We start from the raw sequence: 19698 nt of genomic DNA, 5'->3' as shown, positions 1-19698 counted from the left end.
TTATGTAATTGAGAACACACAATGTACCAAAAATAGGGTATTATATCTGTTTTTCGATTATGGGAATCACCTATTTTTTTATTAAAATTCTGATGGAATCAATCATCTGTTAGCATTAGAAAAATGTGTGTTCATGCACAGAAGCACAGAACCGTATATAATATGTCCAGCAGCAACATAGAAAGAATGTGGAATAATATCAGTGTTGTAAAGCTGTAGATCAGGACCCAGTGACTGTCATCCTTCCATTTTCTTTTCACTTAAATGGGTCCTTTATTTATTTGTTTATTTTTTATATCAGTGACTACCCAATCTTGCCTCCTCTTTTTAATATTTCTTACTGCCTGCCTTTTTCTCTTCGGCTTTTAGGATGCTTAAATACCCTTTATATATGACATATTATGTATATGCATATTTATAACATACGTAATATATATGAATATATTTTTAATATATATTACACTTTTTTTTTACAGTTTTGTATTTACAGTCTAGAGCTTTTAAAAGGAAAACTTAAAAAGTTTAAATATAAGAATGGGGTTCATTTTGATAGCTTTAGAATCTTAAGTTTTCTGTAAGATTTTACTCACTTAATTTTGAACTTTTCACAGGAAAAACAAGCCCTTTCTAAAGTAACTTTTCTGATAAAGTAATGGAGTATATTATTTGAAAGGCAGCTATGCTCAGCACTACCACCAATGCTTGAATATGTTATTTGAAAAGTGACTAAGAGCATGTGGTTTTTAACAGGAAGGGATTTGTTTTCTGGCTTTTTGTGTCATATCAAGAAGGTTACATTTGTGTTCTCTTTTTTAGTTTGGGTGGGATATTACCTGACAAATTAAAAAAATATGATGTGCCATATTTGCTTTGCCACAACTTCCAGGAAGCTTCAAGATTAATTTAGGTTTCATTGCTCATCCATATGTACTTCTCTGCTTCAACTTCTAACTGTTTTTAGGCTATTGATTATTCTTTTAATCTTATTTGGAAATAGGGAAAATATATAAATATGCATGTATATAAATATATGTACATATGCACACACATAAGTGCAGTCACACACTGTATAAACATGCTGTTTTAAATTTCTTTTAGACAACAAATGGAATCTTCCTGAGCATGTTTCTGATAGTTTTACCATTGGAATCCATGGCTCATGGACTCTTCCATGAATTAGGTAACTGTTTAGGAGGAACATCTGTCGGATATGCTATTGTGATTCCTACCAACTTCTGCAGGTATAGTAATCTAGTATAATTTTCCTAATATTTGTATGAATATGAATATAAAATGTGATAGCTCATTTTTTCAAATGTGTAATATTTTCAAAATATAATACTCTTGCAGTTCTTTTTAATTTACCCCAAATGTTTAAAAACTTGTATTTATTCTTGGTAATGATATAATCTTCAGGGTCCAGTTAAAAAAAATTTTTTTATAAATGTGATTAGCTTATATTTGAGCTAAAAATGAGAAGATATGATTGTTCTAAGAAAAGATCCTACCCTTTCTTTAGAAAAGGTCCTACCCTTTCTTGTTTAGGAAAATGTCCTGTGAAACAACATGGTGAAATTTAATAGATGTATACGGGACCTGAGAGCCCTAAATTCTAGTTCTGTGTTACCCTAGGCAAATCACAACTTCTCTGAACTTCAGTGTCCTTATCTAAAATGCAAACAGTAATACCTATTCTTCCCATCTTAGAGGAATGCTATGAAGAGCTAATGAGAATATGAATGCAGAAACAGTATGCCCGTTGGAAACTGGCATACAAATACCAGGAATTCAGGAAATTGGCAATGAAGTTAAACATATTTCTTTGAGGGGTGCCTCAGTGGCTCAGTCAGTTGAGCGTCTGATTTTGGCTCAAGTCATGATCTCACGATCCGTGAGTTCAGTCCCCACGCCAGGCTCTGTGCTGACAGCTCTGAGTGTGGAGCCTGCTTTGGATTCTGTGTCTCCCTCTGTGTCTGTCCCTGCATGCACATGCTCTCTCTCTTTCTCTCTCAAAAATAAGTAAGCATTAAAAAATTTTTTTAAACATACTTGATTGTAGTTTTATTCCAAACATAATTCTTGTCCCTAAATGTGTAGCAAATTGGTTTAATCTGTAAAAATTGCCACATTAAAATATTTTTCATAGTTAAGTACCTTGGAAATAGAAAAAAATAGTTCTTTGCTTTTTTTTTTAATGTTATTTATTTGTTTTGAGAGACAGAGTGTGAGTGTGTGTGCAAGGAGGGGATGGGTGGAGAGAGCGGGAGAGAATCCCAAGCAGGTCCTGTGCTGTCAGCACAGAGCCTGACCTGGAGCTCAATCTCACAAACCAGTAAGATCATGACCTGCGCCCATATCAAGAGTCAGACTCTTAACCAGGCACCCCTCTTTGCTGTTGATGTGTTTTGACCACCAAGTATTCTTCATACTTTCCATGGTGGCTTTTAGGGTGGGGTAGGGGAAGACTTGAAATAAAAAATTGATTTCAAATATTTGACATAAAAACCAAAAATAGACTATTTGTAGTAAACATTTTCCTCCATGTTAAAGGCTTTATAAAATTGCAAATTCTTGGGGCGCCTGGGTGGCTCAGTTGGTTGAGCTTCCGACTTCGGCTCAGGTCATGATCTCACGGTCTGTGAGTTCGAGCCCCGCGTCGGGCTCTGTGCTGACAGCTCAGAGCCTGGAGCCTGCTTCGGATTCTGTGTCTCCCTCTCTCTCTGCCCCTCCCCCGCTCATGCTCTGTCTCTCTCTGTCTCAAAAATAAACATTAAAAAAAAAAATTGCAAATTCTTTGAGAAGTAAAAGAAATAGATTTAAAAGGGTCCCATAAAGAAGTGACAGCTCAGCAGAGAGAATATGTGGAAGTAGTAATTTGCACAGATTTTTATTCTAATTTTTGTTAATGTGTTGCTTATTCTTTTACTTTTTGATTGCTAAGTGTTACAAATACAAAATAAGAACAAAATGCCTTATTATTTTAATGAAAACTAGTGTTATTTGAATATTATTGATAATACCTGCAGCAAAATGTAAAGTTTTCAAAATTACTTAAATTCCTTTTCTGGATGGGAGTGATGATTTTTTTTTTCCACTTCAATATTGATATTATTTTGATTCTTGTAGCCTTAAGACTTGGTTTATCGTCTTTACTAGAGTACCATTTTATGTTTGTTCTAGGATCAGATCTGTCTTTAGTTAGTGTTCAGTAGTATAAGGCAATGGACCGAAATTTTAATAATTGTTTTAAAATGCCATTTACTAACAGATACTTTCTTCTGTCATTCATGTTCCTTAAGTTAGTAGAACTTGAATGCATTTTATAAAGACTGTGTCTTTTTTCAATATAGAAATAAAAAACATATTGCTTCCTTACTTTGTTAAAATTTTTTTCTCAAGGAAAAAAGTTCTTTCGTTATAGTTCCCATGTGGGTGTTCTTAAAACACAGGGTAAAATCAATATAATCTTACTTTTAGAAAGTCTTATTCAATTATCAGTCATTTGGGAAAAGGATATGACTATAGAACAAAGAATAGTATTGTCAACATTTGGATATCTTTTCCTAGCTTTCAGTTTGTTGATTATTTTAATCGTTAAAAATGTAACTTTTAGAAACTAGCCTTTGATGTTCAAGCTTAATTCTTAGCACTGTAGGAACTTTAGAAAAGATGATAACTAAACGGCACGATTTTTTAAAATCGTGCCGTTTAGTTATCAGCAACTATTACGATTCTTAATTATAAATGAAGAATAAGAATGTAATATAGAATGAACATTCTTTAAACACCAAAATCATCTTTTTTTTTTTTTTTTCCTTCAGTCCTGATGGTCAGCCAACACTTCTTCCACCAGAACATGTACAGGAGTTAAATTTGAGGTCTACTGGCATGCTCAATGCTATCCAAAGATTTTTTGCATATCATATGATTGAGACCTATGGATGTGACTATTCCACAAGTGGACTGTCCTTTGATACTCTTCATTCCAAACTGAAAGCTTTCCTTGAACTTCGGACTGTGGATGGACCTAGACATGATACATATGTTTTGTATTACAGTGGGCATACCCACAGCACAGGAGAGTGGGCTCTTGCAGGTAAATGCACCTCTGGCAATTTCACTTTTAGGAAGATAGACCTATTTGTGGAAATATACCCTTCACACTCAAACATTAAATTTCCAAAATTCTTCATTTTCTACTTCACAGTTTACTAAGTATACATAGAACTTTTTTTTTCTTTAGCATACCTGTTTAGCATAATATTAATAATCTCTATAAAGGTTTTGAGAATTATGTCTTGTATTGATTAGGAGAAAAAAGATCTGCTTAATCTGAGACTTATTGTCAGTTTCCCTTTAACGTATTTTCAGAATTATTAAATACAGTTACATTTTTCAGAAGCTGATTAACTTGACTAGTAGTTCTAAGTCTTTAAATGTTATGGAAATTGATTTCCAAGTCTTTAAATGTTAGTTCTGCACACATCCAGTTTTGTTTATGTTAGAAAGCTCACCAGGATTTTAAATAACAGGCTATGTGATATGGTGGGAGTAGCACTTAGGTCAGGAGACCTTGGTTCTGGCCCTGATTTTGCCACAACAGTGTTATTTTTGACAAGTTACCTAACTTCCCTCACTTTCAGTTTTCACATCTGTAAAATGAGGGAGTAATCCTAAATCTCCCTGCCAAGGGTAAAATGAGATCTATTTTATATGTAAATTTGTTCATTGGGCTTTCTAACTAGATTAGAGAGCATGTAAGTCATGGGCTTTGTTTTATGAATTATTTGCACCTAGCACAGATCCTTGCATGTACTAGGGATCCTTAAGTAACTGATAGATGGATGAAATCATTGAATCAATCATGAAAAAGAGTAATTTTCTTATTTTATGTTAGAAATAGTTCTTCTAGAACTTAATTATATCCTGCTTTTTCTCATAAATATTATAGATGTTTTATACTAAGAACATGTACAAATAGGAAAATAGTGGGGCGCCTGGGTGGCTCAGTTGGTTGGGTGTCCAACTTCGGCTCAGGTCACGATCTCACTGCTCGTGGGTTCGAGCCCCGCGTTGGGCTCTGTGCTGACAGCTTGGAACCTGGAGCTTGCTTTGGCTTCTGTGTCTCGCTCTCTCTCTCTGCTCCTCCCCTGCTCGTTCTCTCTCTCTCTCTCTCTCTCTCTCTCACTCTCTCAAAAACAAACAGCAAAAAAAATTTTTTTAAAAATAAAGTAGTAAAATAGACCTAACATAAGTAGAAACTGATGTTCAGATGCAGGACTTACATAAACAAGTATTGTGGAAGGACAAAGGCAGAGCTCCCAACACAACTCCAGAAGAAAGGGAACAAACTCAAGGTTTAAAATAGAGCTGATTTTAAACCATCATGGTCTTACTAATTTCATGCCAGATTTATAACCAGGGTTTTATCATAAAAGTATTGTTGTAATTTTTAGTTTTACAAGTAAATATTTAATAACTTAATGGCTGTCTAGGAGTAAAGGCAAAATTTATTGGGCACATTTGAAGCATAGTTACTATGCTTGGTACTTGATATACGTTAGATTTAATCTTTACTTGAAATACTTTGAGGTAAGTACTGTCACCTCTGTCACTTCGTTTTTCAAAGAATAAAATGAAAGCTTAAAGTTGTTACCTATCTCTGGTCATACAACTGGTAAGTGAAGGCACTATGATTCAAATCCAGACCTGCTTTGCCCATAAAATATGTTTTTCCCCATTGTACCATGTGCTGCCAGAGACAAAAACCATTAAGGTAGAGAAATTGCATGTTTTGGTTAAGTACGTATTTTTGTTAGCATCGTTCATCCATTTTTGAAATACTGTAGAAGAGGGTAGTCAACATCAAAGTTAGTTGAATATAGTTTGTGCAGTATTTTACTTGACCTTTTAACTTTTTAGAACTCAATGTAGAAAACCCCTTTTTAACCTTTATGACTATTTTAATTCTAGGGAAAGTATAGCATTCTGTGTGCTTTCCTTAGAGCACAGGAGAAAAAGTTCTATTCAATTCAAAAATCTTGACAGAAATAGAATTTCAGAGTTAAAACTACAGATTGATTATTGAAAACTTATTGCAAGGCTTATAATAATAAACTCTTCCCAAATCAAATGAGGAAAAAGGCATAAAATTGGTGGTCATGCATGTATCCTTAGTTATTTTTAAGTATTTTAAAAAAGTAATATAAAAGTAAGCTTGTATGTGTACATAAAGGATTTATTAGTAAAAACATTTTTCAGAAAGTTTCTATTTTTCCTCTTAAATCTTTTAAAATTTATTTCAAGTATCTTTTATTTTTTAATTTTTTTTGATGTTTATTTTTGAGAGAGAGAGAGAGACAGAGACAGAGCAGTCGCGGGGGAGGGGCAGAGAGAGAGGGAGATACAGAACCCAAAGCAGGCTCCAGGCCCTGAGCTGTCAGCACAGAGCCTGACGTGGGGCTTGAACTCATGGACCACGAGATCATGACTTGAGCTAAAGTCGGATTTCAACTGACTAAACCACCCAGGTGCCCCTCAAGTATCTTTTAAAAGATGTCTTTAGAAATAAATTCTAGATGTTCAGTTCACTATTTATATCAGCTTTTTCTTTTCATAGAAAAAATTATAGACATCAAGATAAATAACATAGTCATCAGTGTTCTTAAATTCATTATGAGTTAGCAATAATTTATGAAGACTTAAAAACTCTATGGTATGGCTTTATTTTAGTTAAATGTCTAGCAGTTACATTCTGGAATGGTATCTTTATAATATTTTTAAAATTATGTCACCAGTAAGTTAACCATTATAGAATTCCTTTCTTAGCCAAGATTTATTCTTGTATGTGTAACTTTCTTTGTTGGAGACATTATTGTAAAAAGTGGAAAAACACAATGGAGAAAGCACCACTTAAGATGGCTTTGCCTTCTCCAAGAGGGGTAGGTGTAGGTTCGTCCCTAATTCGGCAACTTTATACTCTCTCAGCTTGAGGCACCAAGCCCATAGGTAACCAGGTCGAACCAGGGGCAGAGGCAGAGCCTTCCTTTCAGTCAGTTCCTGCCCTGGGCTGCCAGAGACATAGCACTCAAAAGCAGATAGTACTCAAAAATAGTACTGAGCACCCCTGCTCTGAGGAAAATGCTTTAATCCATTCCACCCCACGTGACAAAGAACTTTAAGCCCTGAGAATTTATTAATAGTTGTCTTTCTAAAAACCTGTAAAATAGGAAACATCATGACTGGATTTTACCTGAGTTAGCAAGTTAAGAGCAGGTCCAGAACTAAATACCATTCTGAAAAAGAAAATTTGTGTTTGCTCTTATATCACATACCTTTACTCAAAGTGCTTCTTAGAATATGTAGTCTTCTTACATTTATGGGGTTTCATAATATGAACCTGATATTTTTGCCTCTTTGTTTGAGGGTAAAAAACAATATAATGACCAGAGAGAAATAAATGGAAAAAAAAAAGTAGGTAATCTGTAAAGCAGTTTATCACTGATAAATAAAGTCTTTAAAAAAACAGTCTCAATTACTTTAACCGCATTAGATGGTTGTTAGCTGAGATAAATGTAAGTACTTTGCATCTGGGCCAAAAGCCAAATGCAACATAGATCCTATTTACAGGAGAGAGTAGAGCAAAAACAAAACAGAAGAGAAATATTCATTGAAAAGGCTTTAATGCTCCTTTAAATCTCTTATTGATATCTAAAGAGCATGTATATAAGAGAATTAGTGTAGAATGTGCATTTTAGAATATTTATTGAAATAGTTGTAGAAGGCAAGTTAGACAATGATGTTTTGTGGCAGATGGAATTTGTATAATAGCTCTTGTAATCTGTATCATTCCCTGATCTCTAGAGAAATTGAATAGAACTGGCAATAATGAAAAGTTAGTATTTCACCATATAATAAAAGGTATCTTCTGGAGCTCTCTGTGAAATAACACATTAGTAATATGTGGAGGGCATATATTGAAATAGTGCCTCTGAAATGATAAGCAGGAGTAGGATATCAATTCATGAAACAGCTTTTTCATTGTCAGAAGTCTAAGATACAGCAGGCTGAAAAGAAGAGTATTAATGATACATAAAGAATTTGTGCCCTGCGTCGGGCTCTGGGCTGATGGCTCAGAGCCTGGAGCCTGCTTCCAATTCTGTGTCTCCCTCTCTCTCTGCCCCTCCCCTGTTCATGCTCTGTCTCTCTCTGTCTCAAAAATAAATAAACGTTAAAAAAAAAATTAAAAAAAAAAAAAGAATTTGTTATGCCCTGGCTTCAGAGGTCATATTACTCATGGAGTCCAAATTCTAAAGGATTCCCGCTCTCTCCAGTGTTGTCGTTTTGTTAGTTTAGCAAAGAGGATGGTTGCTCTAGGTAGAAATACGTATCTGAGGTTGTTGGAGCTTGTGCTAGTAAATTATACCATGTTAACATTTTTTTCTAATCATAAAAGTGACATATACGTAATGTGAAAATTGTGGAAAATACAGGAAAGTGTAACAAAAACCACCTAAAATCCAAACACCCAGCAATAACCACTGCAGCTATTTTTGTAGATAGACTTCCATGTCATGCTTTTTCTCCTAGTATCATATTTTCTCATTATTAAAATGTTTCTATAAATACCATTTTATTATAAAACTCCCTCAGACTTTATTTTCATTCCCCTGGTTGTTTCAGATTTTACACTGTCTTAGCAGTGAGAGGAAGATCTTTGTAAGTAATTTTTGTCCCCCTTTCTGCCCTTTCCTTAGGATAAATTCCTGGAATTTGAATGATTGTATTAATATTAATGTACCATTGAGACAGAGCCAGGAGTAGGGTGAGTGAGGATGGCAATTGCCTAGGGCACAAAACTTTAAGAAGATGCCAAAAATTAAATAGTCAAGATAGATAGTGTTTTAGAGCAATCTATCTAAAAATCAAAATTAACAAAAAAACCTATGTATAATGAACCAAATGTAAAAACTACTAGCTGTAAGGCAAATTTGCTTAGACCTTTCTGGGTATGTACATATATATATATTTAAATCCTGTGTTGTTTTTCAGGTATAAAATGAATTTAAAAATCCATTCTAAACACACTCTTGGTACAGGTAGGAAAAGCGTTTCTTTTTCCTTAGGTAGGTGCCTACATGCGCAGCAAGGTAACATTAATTTATCAGTGATGTAGAACAAGGGTCGACAGACTTTTTCTGTAAAGGGCCAGGTGTTTTTGGCTTAGTAGGTCCCAAGGTCCCTATTGTAACTGCTCAGCTCAGGCATTATAGAGCAAAAGCAGCCATAGACAGAATGTAAATGAATGTTATTTATGGAAATAATAATATGAAATTTAAGTCTCCTATGATTTGCACTGTCACAAACTTTTGTCTTTTGATTTTTAACCATGTAAAAATGTAAAATCCGTTCTTAGCTCTCAGGCCATACACACACAGGTGGCATACTGAATTCGCCCAGGAGCCATAATTTGCTGCCCCTGATGTAGAAGATTAGCTTTTAATTCTTATCACTAAATATTAATTTTATCACTAAATTTTAATTTTTTCACTAAATTGAACCTTAGAAAACAATTTTCTTAATTATAACATATCCCTTCTTTTAATGTAATAAGGATTTTTTTTTTTTTACCTGAAGTTGAAAGGTAAAACAACTTTTTTTTTAAAAAAAGAAAAACTCCTCTAAAAGATACTTTAAAAGGAAGTTCCATCTATTTTTTTTTTGCCTGCATATTTAATTTCAAGAACTTAAAAAAAATATACCAAGAGGAGCCTTCAGAAATTATTATTCTGTTGAATTTTCTTTTGTTCACAGGTGGAGACATACTGCGCCTCGACACACTTTTAGAATGGTGGAGAGAAAAGAACGGTTCCTTCTGTTCTCGCCTCATTATCGTGTTAGACAGTGAGAATCCAACCCCTTGGGTGAAAGAAGTGAGAAAAATCAACGATCAGTACATTGCAGTCCAAGGAGCCGAGATGACAAAGACCATCGATATTGAAGAAGCTGACCCACCACAGCTGGGCGACTTCACAAAAGACTGGGTAGAATATAACTGCAACCCCAGTAATAACATCTGCTGGACCGAAAAGGGACGCACTGTGAAAGCGGTGTATGGTGTGTCAAAACGGTGGAGTGACTACACTCTGCACCTGCCAACGGGCAGTGACGTGGCCAAGCACTGGATGTTACACTTCCCTCGTATCACGTATCCACTAGTGCATTTGGCCAACTGGTTGTGTGGTCTGAACCTGTTTTGGATCTGCAAAACTTGTTTTCGGTGTTTGAAAAGATTAAAAATGAGTTGGTTTCTTCCTACTGTGCTGGACACAGGACAAGGCTTCAAACTTGTCAAATCTTAATCTGGAACCCAACGTGGAATATTACTGAGAGTTCATACTACCGGTCATCACTAACTTGCCATTTTTTGTATATTATTTTTTTATTTGTGAAAAATATCTTGCTACTTGTGTAGCTTGTTTCACTTTGTCTTTTCTCAAGTAATTATGGTGTATGTAAGATGTTGGGAATAAGCATTTTATCCTAAAGTATGTAAGGAGTCATAAATGCCGATGCTGTGTACATGCATAAGAGATGTTAAAAATAACAATGCACTTTGAGGAATGTTTGCATATGCCTCCGATTAGAAAGAAAACACTTGTCGATGCTCTGCAGTGGCCAGTGAAGAATTACTAATGCCTTATTTTCTAGGCATAGGTTAGAGAATGTAGACCAGACAGTTTGTTTCCTGTTATAAGTAAACTTTGAATTTGCTTACAAAAGATTATTTTTTTGTGAACAGTAGGCTTGGGTCCAAGACCATTTAAGAATTACAAGCTCTTAAAAAAGAATAAAGGAAGAAACGAGTGCACAAATGTACTTAGGGTCTACCACATTCAGATGTCTTGCTTGTGGCCTCTTACCAGTTTAGCAGTGAAGCCCAGATCACTGTTTAAGATCAAAACATTCTTCATGTAGGTAACTGTAAGAAGCTAGATGCCTACAAATTGCTCCTTCCTGCACTACCGTGGGGGCTCCGAAAGCACTGGCAATTTTAAGAGTTTTTCTCAGGGTAACAGTGTTTTAATGAACAATGTTTCCAGCTACAAATTTCCTCCAAATAAATTGTCTTCCCTTTCAAAAAGTAAACATTTAAAAGAAATTTAGCAGTTTCTCACTGATTTAGGCTATTTTCATTCTTCAGAAATGATTCTGATCTCTGTGGAGTTAATGCTATGTCATGAAAAATTGTTTTTCAAATCTTCCATTAGTGATGACATTTTTTCCTACTGAAAGTCAAAGGATTGGAAACAGGTCATTTTTTTTTCTTGTATACATGTAATGTATTATGTTAAAAAAAAGTGTTCATGTTGGCAATTTTAGTTATGCATAATGGTGTGGTCGTAATTTTTAAAACTTAATTCAGTGTTTTGTCTGATTAAAGCAGGCACTGATCAGGGTATCCCCTAAGAGGTAATTTACCTCCAATTCCCTTCCAAAAATTCTTACGTTCTAAATTTTCATATCTGAGAAATAACAAGAGGGGAGTGGAATTAAATTAGGGGATAATCTAATCTTTGTTGTTTTAAGTAGTGTGACTTCTCACCATTGAAGCCATTTTTCCAGCCTCAGAGAGGGGAAATAATGCCTCTACCATTTTCTACCTGGTGACTTGAAAATTGAAGTTTTTGTTAGGTAGAAGTCACTTAGTGTCAGGGAACTTGTATACCACTATCTATGCAGCATTGTTACAGTCCGATTATTTCTGTGTTTAAAATAAGACTTTCCTAATGCTTTCAATAAAATATTAAAAATTAATTTTTCATGTAATGTGCAAAAACAGTTACTGAATGGTTTTAATATATCAAAAGTGATAGTCATAAAAAATACCCATATATTAGAGTTCATGGTTGGTAGCAGGTTGATTTGAAGTTTTCCAATATTTGGTTATGTATTTGTATCAACATCCAAATGAAATAGTACAGCAGAAAAGACACGAATTAAAATTATGAGCTTATAGCTACAAAACAGTTAAATTAACATTAAATAGAATCTTTTAAATTTCCAGGCCAATATTAAGCAAATTAACTTTAATTAAAGCTGTCTCTTTACTCTGAGAAAGCCAGATATAAAGGTATATATTCTGCATTCTTTATAACATAATCTCAAGATGGTACTAAAAATCAGATTCAAAAGGTAGCCTACAGATGACTTTACAGCCACAAAGATAATATTTTGATAGATAATTCTCTGTGACGAAAAAAGTTCTGAGCTAGAAATGTGACTTGAGCCAATTTGTTAACCACAAAGTTACAGAATATCCACTTTGATGAATTCTTCTCCTCAAACAAAAAACTATAAAATGACAAGAGGTAACATCCTAAATGAAAGCCACCATTTTAGAACATCAAAGTAACTGACAGTATGGAGAAAGTATTTATAGGAGGGATAGATTGATTGGTTACTTTAACCCAAAGATTAAAAACTAGATCTGACAATTAATAAAGCCAATTTTCTTATGGCTTTCATTTTATATACCATATGTTTATGAAGAAGTTACTTGGAGTGGTAGGAATTATTTTAGAGCAAAACCATACCATCCCACTAAAAAACAGTTAACATGGAGATGTTTATCAACCTAACAATGACTCACTTTGTCTCCTTATATGATACATTGCTAAAACCACAAAAGCACTATCCCCTAAAAAATGTCTTTTAAAAAAGTGTATACTGTTCTGTGATGAATTAAGGAGTCAAGTTCTTCCTCTTCCTATAATTTTCAGTTACGCTATTATTTCATTAAAAAATTTTCAGTTTGCTCTGACTAAACTCTTCTCTGAGATATTTGGATTTATCTTTGCATAGCTTTCTATCTTGCTCTTCTTAATAAATACAAAATTGTACAGAAGACCATTTTTATGACCATTGTTTTCATAAGTCTATTAAAAACTGCATTGCTGATTAAAATGCATTTATATTTAATGTGTTAGTGGGTAGATTTTTTTAAAGTAAAATCTTCATTAGAATCTATTTGTAACTATACATTTTGTTTGTAAATTTTGGTCTAAATATATTTGCTGTTTTGGGTACTGTCTTTTTATATGTATTCTTTCACATTTAGAGCTTAGGCTCCTCCAAAGTCATGTTCTACATTACCTTTCCACAGGTAATGTGACAGTTAACATTATGCCAGAAGAAAACCGTTTAAGAATGTGGTTAGGTATATTTCATAGAAAATGCTCAAAGGAGTTTGATATGTCAGTACCTTTGGGGCGCCTGGGTGGCTCAGTCGTTTGAGCGTCCAACTTCAGCTCAGGTCATGATCTCACAGCTCGTGAGTTTGAGCCCCACGTTGGGCTCTGTACTGAGGTCAGAGCCTGGAGCCTGCAGCCTGCTTTAGATTCTGTCTCCCTCTCTCTCTCTGCACCTAACCCACTAGCATTCTGTCTCTCTCTCAAAAATAAACATTGACAAATAAATAAAAGATATGTCAGTACTTTTGAACACCTCTATTGGAAACATACTAGATTATCCTCTCTTTTCAGGGAGAAGCTTATACATCTTGATATTTCTGGTACACAGTTAACCCAGAAGAGTGTCTTGCCCATAATAGGAGGTATTCAAGAAATATTTTTGAGCGAATTTAGAATCCTAAAGAGAAATTAGGATAACTTGATTGTATATTACTTAAGGTTCTTTATGATTTTAAGTGGATATTTTATCCAGATCCTCGTTAAGTTGATAATTACTAAAGACTATTACAGAATCAGTGAAAGGAAGACATCTCACATTTTCTAAAATATATTTTTTCTTACTAAATAAACTCCATGCCCAATATGGAGCTCAAACTCGTGACCCCCAAATCAAAAGTCCCATGCTGCACTGACTGAGCCAGCCAAGTGCCCCAAACATTTCACATTTTTAAAGAGTAGTAAGTGTCAAGATCACAAAAGGAGAAACTCAGGTTTGAATGAAAACATAACTGATGTCATAAAAAGATGGCTTTTTGTTGGTTAATTTTTATTAGGATTTTTATACGATTAAGATTGAATCTTTGATATCCCATTAGAAACATATAGATGGTCAGAGACTTCTCACAAATGGAAATTATTGAAAGAAAGTCTGATGAACAAAGGAATTTGGCTCTGCTCATCAGTGACAATTAGACGATAAAGTCAGAAAAAAATGGCCTATAAACATAAACAGGTTCAGAACAAGCTAGGGAAACTACAAGTGTCTCAATTTTGGAGTATCTTCCCTATTCACTAGTTGCAATATATAGATACAAAGTATGAAACAAGTAGTAATTGCTATGAGCAACTATTTTATTGACAGTAATTTACATTTATGTGTATTAGGAAGTATTATTCTTCGACCAAAGTTGATTCAAAATTGAAAACGATAGGTTAATCACTATGTTTTTAAATATTAATACATAAAAACAATTTTGATTGATTAAAAAAAATCAAACTGAGGGGCCCCTAGGTAGCTCAGTCAGTTAAGCGTCCCAACTCTTGGTTTTGGCTCCGGTAATGATCTCATGGCTCGTGGGTTGGAGCCCAGGACGACTCTGCACTGATGGAATGGAGACTGGGATTCTCTCTGCCCTCTTTCCTAGCATGCTCGCTCACTCTCTCTCTCTCTCTCCCTCTTCCTCTCCCTCTCTCTCTCAAAACTAAACATTAAAAAAAATCAAAGTGACCAGTCATCTTATGTGATGACCTCTCGGCATTTTATAAGTAGGAACTTAATTAGAATAAAACAATTTTAGTAAACTTTTGTTATTGCTTTTGATCTTTACCTAAAAATATTGATCTATCCCAAATCGAAGGTTTTAGTAGTGTGCCAAGGGTAGGTGAAGAACATGGTATAACTTCCTAGACCTCAATGTTTACTACATGTGAAGTAAAAGTATTCTTATATTAAAACAAACCAATGTGTTGATAAGCAAAATTTACGTTACTTTTTAGCATAAAACAGAAGACTTAAAAGTCTTCTTTTTAAAGAAGCAAAAATAATAAAGCACTTTTATTTTTGTAGCTGGCCATTTGTTCTTCCCACCACAGCACACTGAAGACTCTTTGAATATAATATTGGATGTTAATGACACTGTGTAGAGAATTTGTTTTAAGAAAAAAAATTCATCTTCTGGCTTAGAAATACCCACAGCACATGAATTTTCTCAAAACAGTGTTGTTTCTGTAGATTTGGAATTTCAGATGGATGCCATTTTAATACAATTTTATAATAGGCATTTCTAGGTTCTTTGGAGTCTTTTTGTAAATTGATTCCTCCTACGTAAGTAGGTATTGGTAAAGAAAATGGGGTTAGGGTTTTAATTTGTGATCCACATGCACTTACATTAATACCCATTCTCCCCTATTTGTTTTTACATAATTAAAAGAAGTACTCCTCTTTTTCCCCAACACCTAACCTTCGGATTCCTTTCTTTTCTACATAAAGCAACTAATTCATCACTAACAATAACAATGACAATGACTGTCATCTGTTGAATTATTTTTATGTTTGAGGCACTGTGCAAAAGCACTTGTGTTTACAAGATTTCTTTAAGTCCTTACAACCACCTTTTATGATTGATATACTTTTATAAACGAGGAAAGTGATGCAATGAACCTAAGTAACTTACCCCCAATGACACAATCATGGCTAAGAAATTGGGTCTCAGACTCAGCTTTGAGCCAGATTTTGTTCTGAGGATCCCCACATGCCAAGAAAAGGAAGGTTTTACTCTCAAGTATAAATATCCCAGACTTTAGAGAACTTTTTTTTTTTTTTGAATTTCAGTTAACATACAGTGTTATATTAGTTTCAAGTGCACAATATGATAATTCAACAGTCCCATATATGGCACCCTGTGCTCATCATGACAAGTGCCCTCCTTAATCCCTATCACCTACTGAACTACCCCCACCCTCATAACCATCAAATTGTTCTCTGTAATTAAGAGTCTGTTTCTTGTTTTGACTCTCTCCCCTCTGCCCTCCTCACCCCCCACCTCTGTCTCTCATTTTTTTTTTCCCTTTGCTTGTTTTGTTTTTTAAATTCCACATATGAGTGAAGTCATACGGTATTTGTCTTTCTCTGACTGACTTTGTTGAGTATTTTGTCAAGGGGCCAAACACGTGGCTACAAGCACATAAGTATACCCAAGAAGGGCAGCTGGTCAATATAAAGACCTTTGATTATTAACTGCACTAATATCAGCCTCACTTTTAAGCCCCTTCCTTAATTTCTCAGCAATTTCTGATGCTGAAGTCTTTCTGGGGTTGACCCGGACTGATCAGAGGTTCCTCCTCAGAAGTATTTTCTGTGGGGCTACTAGGCCACAGCTTGCTCCTCTCTGCCTCCCAGTTCACACTCTTCTATCACTCTTTGTCTTCTCAATGTGTACCGAAATCACTGGTCTGATGAAAGACCCTCCCTTTCTCTACATCTTGATGCTATCATGTTCCTTTACTATTAATTGTTCCTTTACTATTAATTTAATGGGAATTGGAGATGATATAAAGGCATGTGTTCACTATCTTGAACTTGAAGTGAATATAAATTTCACTTTCACTAAAACATGGTGAAATTGACTTCTGGTGAGGACATAAAATACAAAAGAACTCTGATCCACTGGAAACATGAGAAAAATTCCAGATAAAATAAACATACTCTTTATTGGAGCTATTGCAGAGTACTATATATAAGCAAGTCTAGATGAAATAAATCTTAAAGAGAGAGGAGTTCTTCCTAAGTAAATACGGACTGAAGCCTTTTTTATACCTGGGGCAAATGACTGTCTGGGTGCTGGTGATTTAGAAGTGGAACTGCCATAGAAAAGATTTTGCAGAAAAGAGGAAACTGGCTGAACTTTTGATAACATTGTGGGCTGGTGAAATGGGCCTGAAAGGGCATTAAAAGCTTGACCCAACAAGCATGCCCCCTTACCCTGGAATTTTTCCAAGAAACTGGCAGTGGAGGAGGGCTCAGAAACAAAGAGAGTGTATGTAGCTTTGCACATGACACTTCATTGCCAGAGCTGGAACCACATTTGAATCCAAACTAAAACTGAAATACAACTCTCACTCCAGTTCAAACATTAAAATGATCAAGTTGCTCAGTCTCTTGACAGAGAAAACAGATAAGGCAGCTAGGGATTGGGCTTAACTGAAGGTGATCTCAGTCTAATTAAAGCTGCAGCCAAGCTCTAGCTCAACTGAACTTGTGGAGAATTCTGAAGGATAAGTTCCTCACCCTAATCACCAGTGAATGAAAGGCATGCACTCCCTCAACGAACACGAATTAACACTTTACTCTCCACTGTACTTTTATGGACAATACAGAATACATATTTAAAAATTATAAGACAGGAAGAGGGGAAGAATTGGATCCATTATCAAGAGTAAGCAATCAACAGGAAGTTCTAGCCACAGCAATCAGACAATAAAAAGGAATAAAAGGCATCCAAATTGGTAAGGAAGAAGTAAAAATTTTACTATTTGCAGATGGCATGATACCATATATAGAAAACCCTCAAGACTCCACCAAAAAACTACTAGAACTGATAAATGAATTCAGTAAGGCCACAGGATACAAAATCAATAGAAATCCATTGCATTTCTGTACACTAATAATGAAGTAGCAGAGAGAGAAATTAAGAAACCAGTCTTGGGGTATCTGAGTGGCTCAGTCAGTTGAGTGTCTGATTCTTGATTTCAGCTCAGGTCATGACCTCATGGTTTATGGGATTGAGCCCCACATCAGGCTCTGTGCTGAAAGCACAGAGTCTGCTTGGGATTCTCTCTCTCCCTCTCTCTCTGCCCCTCCCCCACCCATGCGCATGCACATGTGCTCTCTCTCTCAAAACAAATAAACCTTAAAAAAAAACCAAAACAGTTTCATTTATAATTGCACCAAAATGAATACCTAGGAATACACTTAACCAAAGAGGTGAAAGATCTGACAATTACAAAATGCTGATGAAAGAAATTGAAGATGACACAAATAAATGGAAAGATATTTCATGCACATGAATTGGGAGAACAACTATTGTTTAAATGTCCAAACTACCCAAAACAATCTACACATTTAATGTAATACCTGTCAAAATACTAACAGCATTGTTCACAGAACTAGAATAAATAATCCTAAAGTATGGAACCACAAAAGACTTCAAATAGTCAAAGTAATCTTTAAAAAGAACAACAAGGGTGCCTGGGTGGCTCAGTTGGTTGAGCGTCCAACTTTGGCTCAGGTCATGATCTCACAGTTTGTGAGTTCAAGCCCTGCATCAGGCTCTGTGCTAATAGCTCAGAGCCTGGAGTCTGCTTCAGATTCTGTGTCTCCTCCACTTTCTGCTTCTCCCATGCTCATGCTCTGTCTCTCTCTGACTCTCAATAATAAATGTAAAAAAAAATTTTTTTTAAAGAACAATAACAACAAAAAAGAGGGAAACAAACCATAAGAGTATCTTGATGATAGAGAACAAACAGAGTTGCTGGAGGGGAGGTGGGTTGGGGAATGGGCTAGATGGGTGACGGGTATTAAGGAGGGCACTTGTTATGATGAGTACTGGGTGTTGTATATAAGTCATGAACCACTGAGTTCTACTCTTGAAACCAATATTGCACTGTATGTTAACTAACTAGTATTTAAATAAAAATAGAAAAAAAATAACAAAACTTAAAGTATCAAAATCCCAGATATAAAGATATACTACAAAGCTGTAGTAATCAAGACAGTATTGTACTGGCACAAAAATAGACACATTGATCAACAGAACAGGATAGGGAACCCAGAAATAAACCCACATTTATATGGTCAATTAATCTTTGCCAAAGCCTGAAAGAATATGCAATGGGAAAAAGACCCTCTCTTCAACAAATGATGTTGGAAAAACTGGAGAGCTACATGACAAAGAATTAAACTGGGCCACTATCTTTCACCATACACAAAAATAAACTCGAAATGAATTAAAAACCTAAATGTGAGACTTGAAACCATAAAAATCCTAGAAAAGAGCACAAGCAGTAATTTCTCTGACATCAGCCAGAACAATTAATTTTCTTGATGTGTCTCCTAAGGCAAGGGGAACAAAAGCAAAAATAAACTATTGGGACTACATCAAAATAAGTTTCTGCACAGTACAAGATATGATCAACAAAACAAAAAGGCAACCTACTGAATGGGAAAAGATATTTGCAACTGACATATCCAATAAAGGGCTAGTATCAAAATTACATAAAGAACTTATACAACTCAACACCAAAATGACAAATAATCTAGTTAAAAATGGGCAGATGAATAGACAATTCTCCAAAGACAACATACGGATGGCCAACAGACACATAAAAAATGCTCAACATTAGTTATCATCAAGGAAATGCAAATCAAAACCACACTGAGATATTACCTCATACCTATCAGAATGGTAAAATAAAAAACACAGGAAACAAGTATTGGAGAGGATGTGGAGAAAAAGGAACTCTCATGCACTATTGGTAGGAATCCAAACTGGAGCAGCCACTGTGGAAAACAGTATGGAGGTTTCTCAGAAAATTAAAAATAGAACTACAATATGATCCACTAATTCCACTACTGGGTATTTACCTAAGGAATATGAAAACACTGCTTCAAAAAGATATATGTGCTCCAGGGTTTATAGCAGCATTATTTACAATAGGCAAATTATGG

The 19698-nt window shown here is 35.0% G+C and overlaps 1 protein-coding gene across 1 annotated transcript in view; it reads left to right on the top strand.

Moving 5' to 3' along the window:
- Window positions 1–12966, top strand: part of TMEM168 (transmembrane protein 168) — a 32717-nt gene extending 19751 nt beyond the window's left edge. Inside the window, exons 3-5 of the mRNA XM_007089149.2 lie at window positions 1099–1241; window positions 3822–4096; window positions 9814–12966. Coding sequence (XP_007089211.1) covers window positions 1099–1241; window positions 3822–4096; window positions 9814–10361 — 966 coding nt within the window. The 3' untranslated portion in view covers window positions 10362–12966. The remainder of the gene's footprint in view (window positions 1–1098; window positions 1242–3821; window positions 4097–9813) is intronic.
- The last annotated feature ends 6732 nt before the right edge of the window (window positions 12967–19698 follow it).

Source organism: Panthera tigris, chromosome A2 (genome assembly GCF_018350195.1).
Source record: "Panthera tigris isolate Pti1 chromosome A2, P.tigris_Pti1_mat1.1, whole genome shotgun sequence".
Lineage (NCBI taxonomy): Eukaryota > Metazoa > Chordata > Mammalia > Carnivora > Felidae > Panthera > Panthera tigris.
The sequence above is the reverse complement of the archived record's forward strand: the minus strand, read 5'-3'. Positions and strand labels throughout refer to the sequence as shown.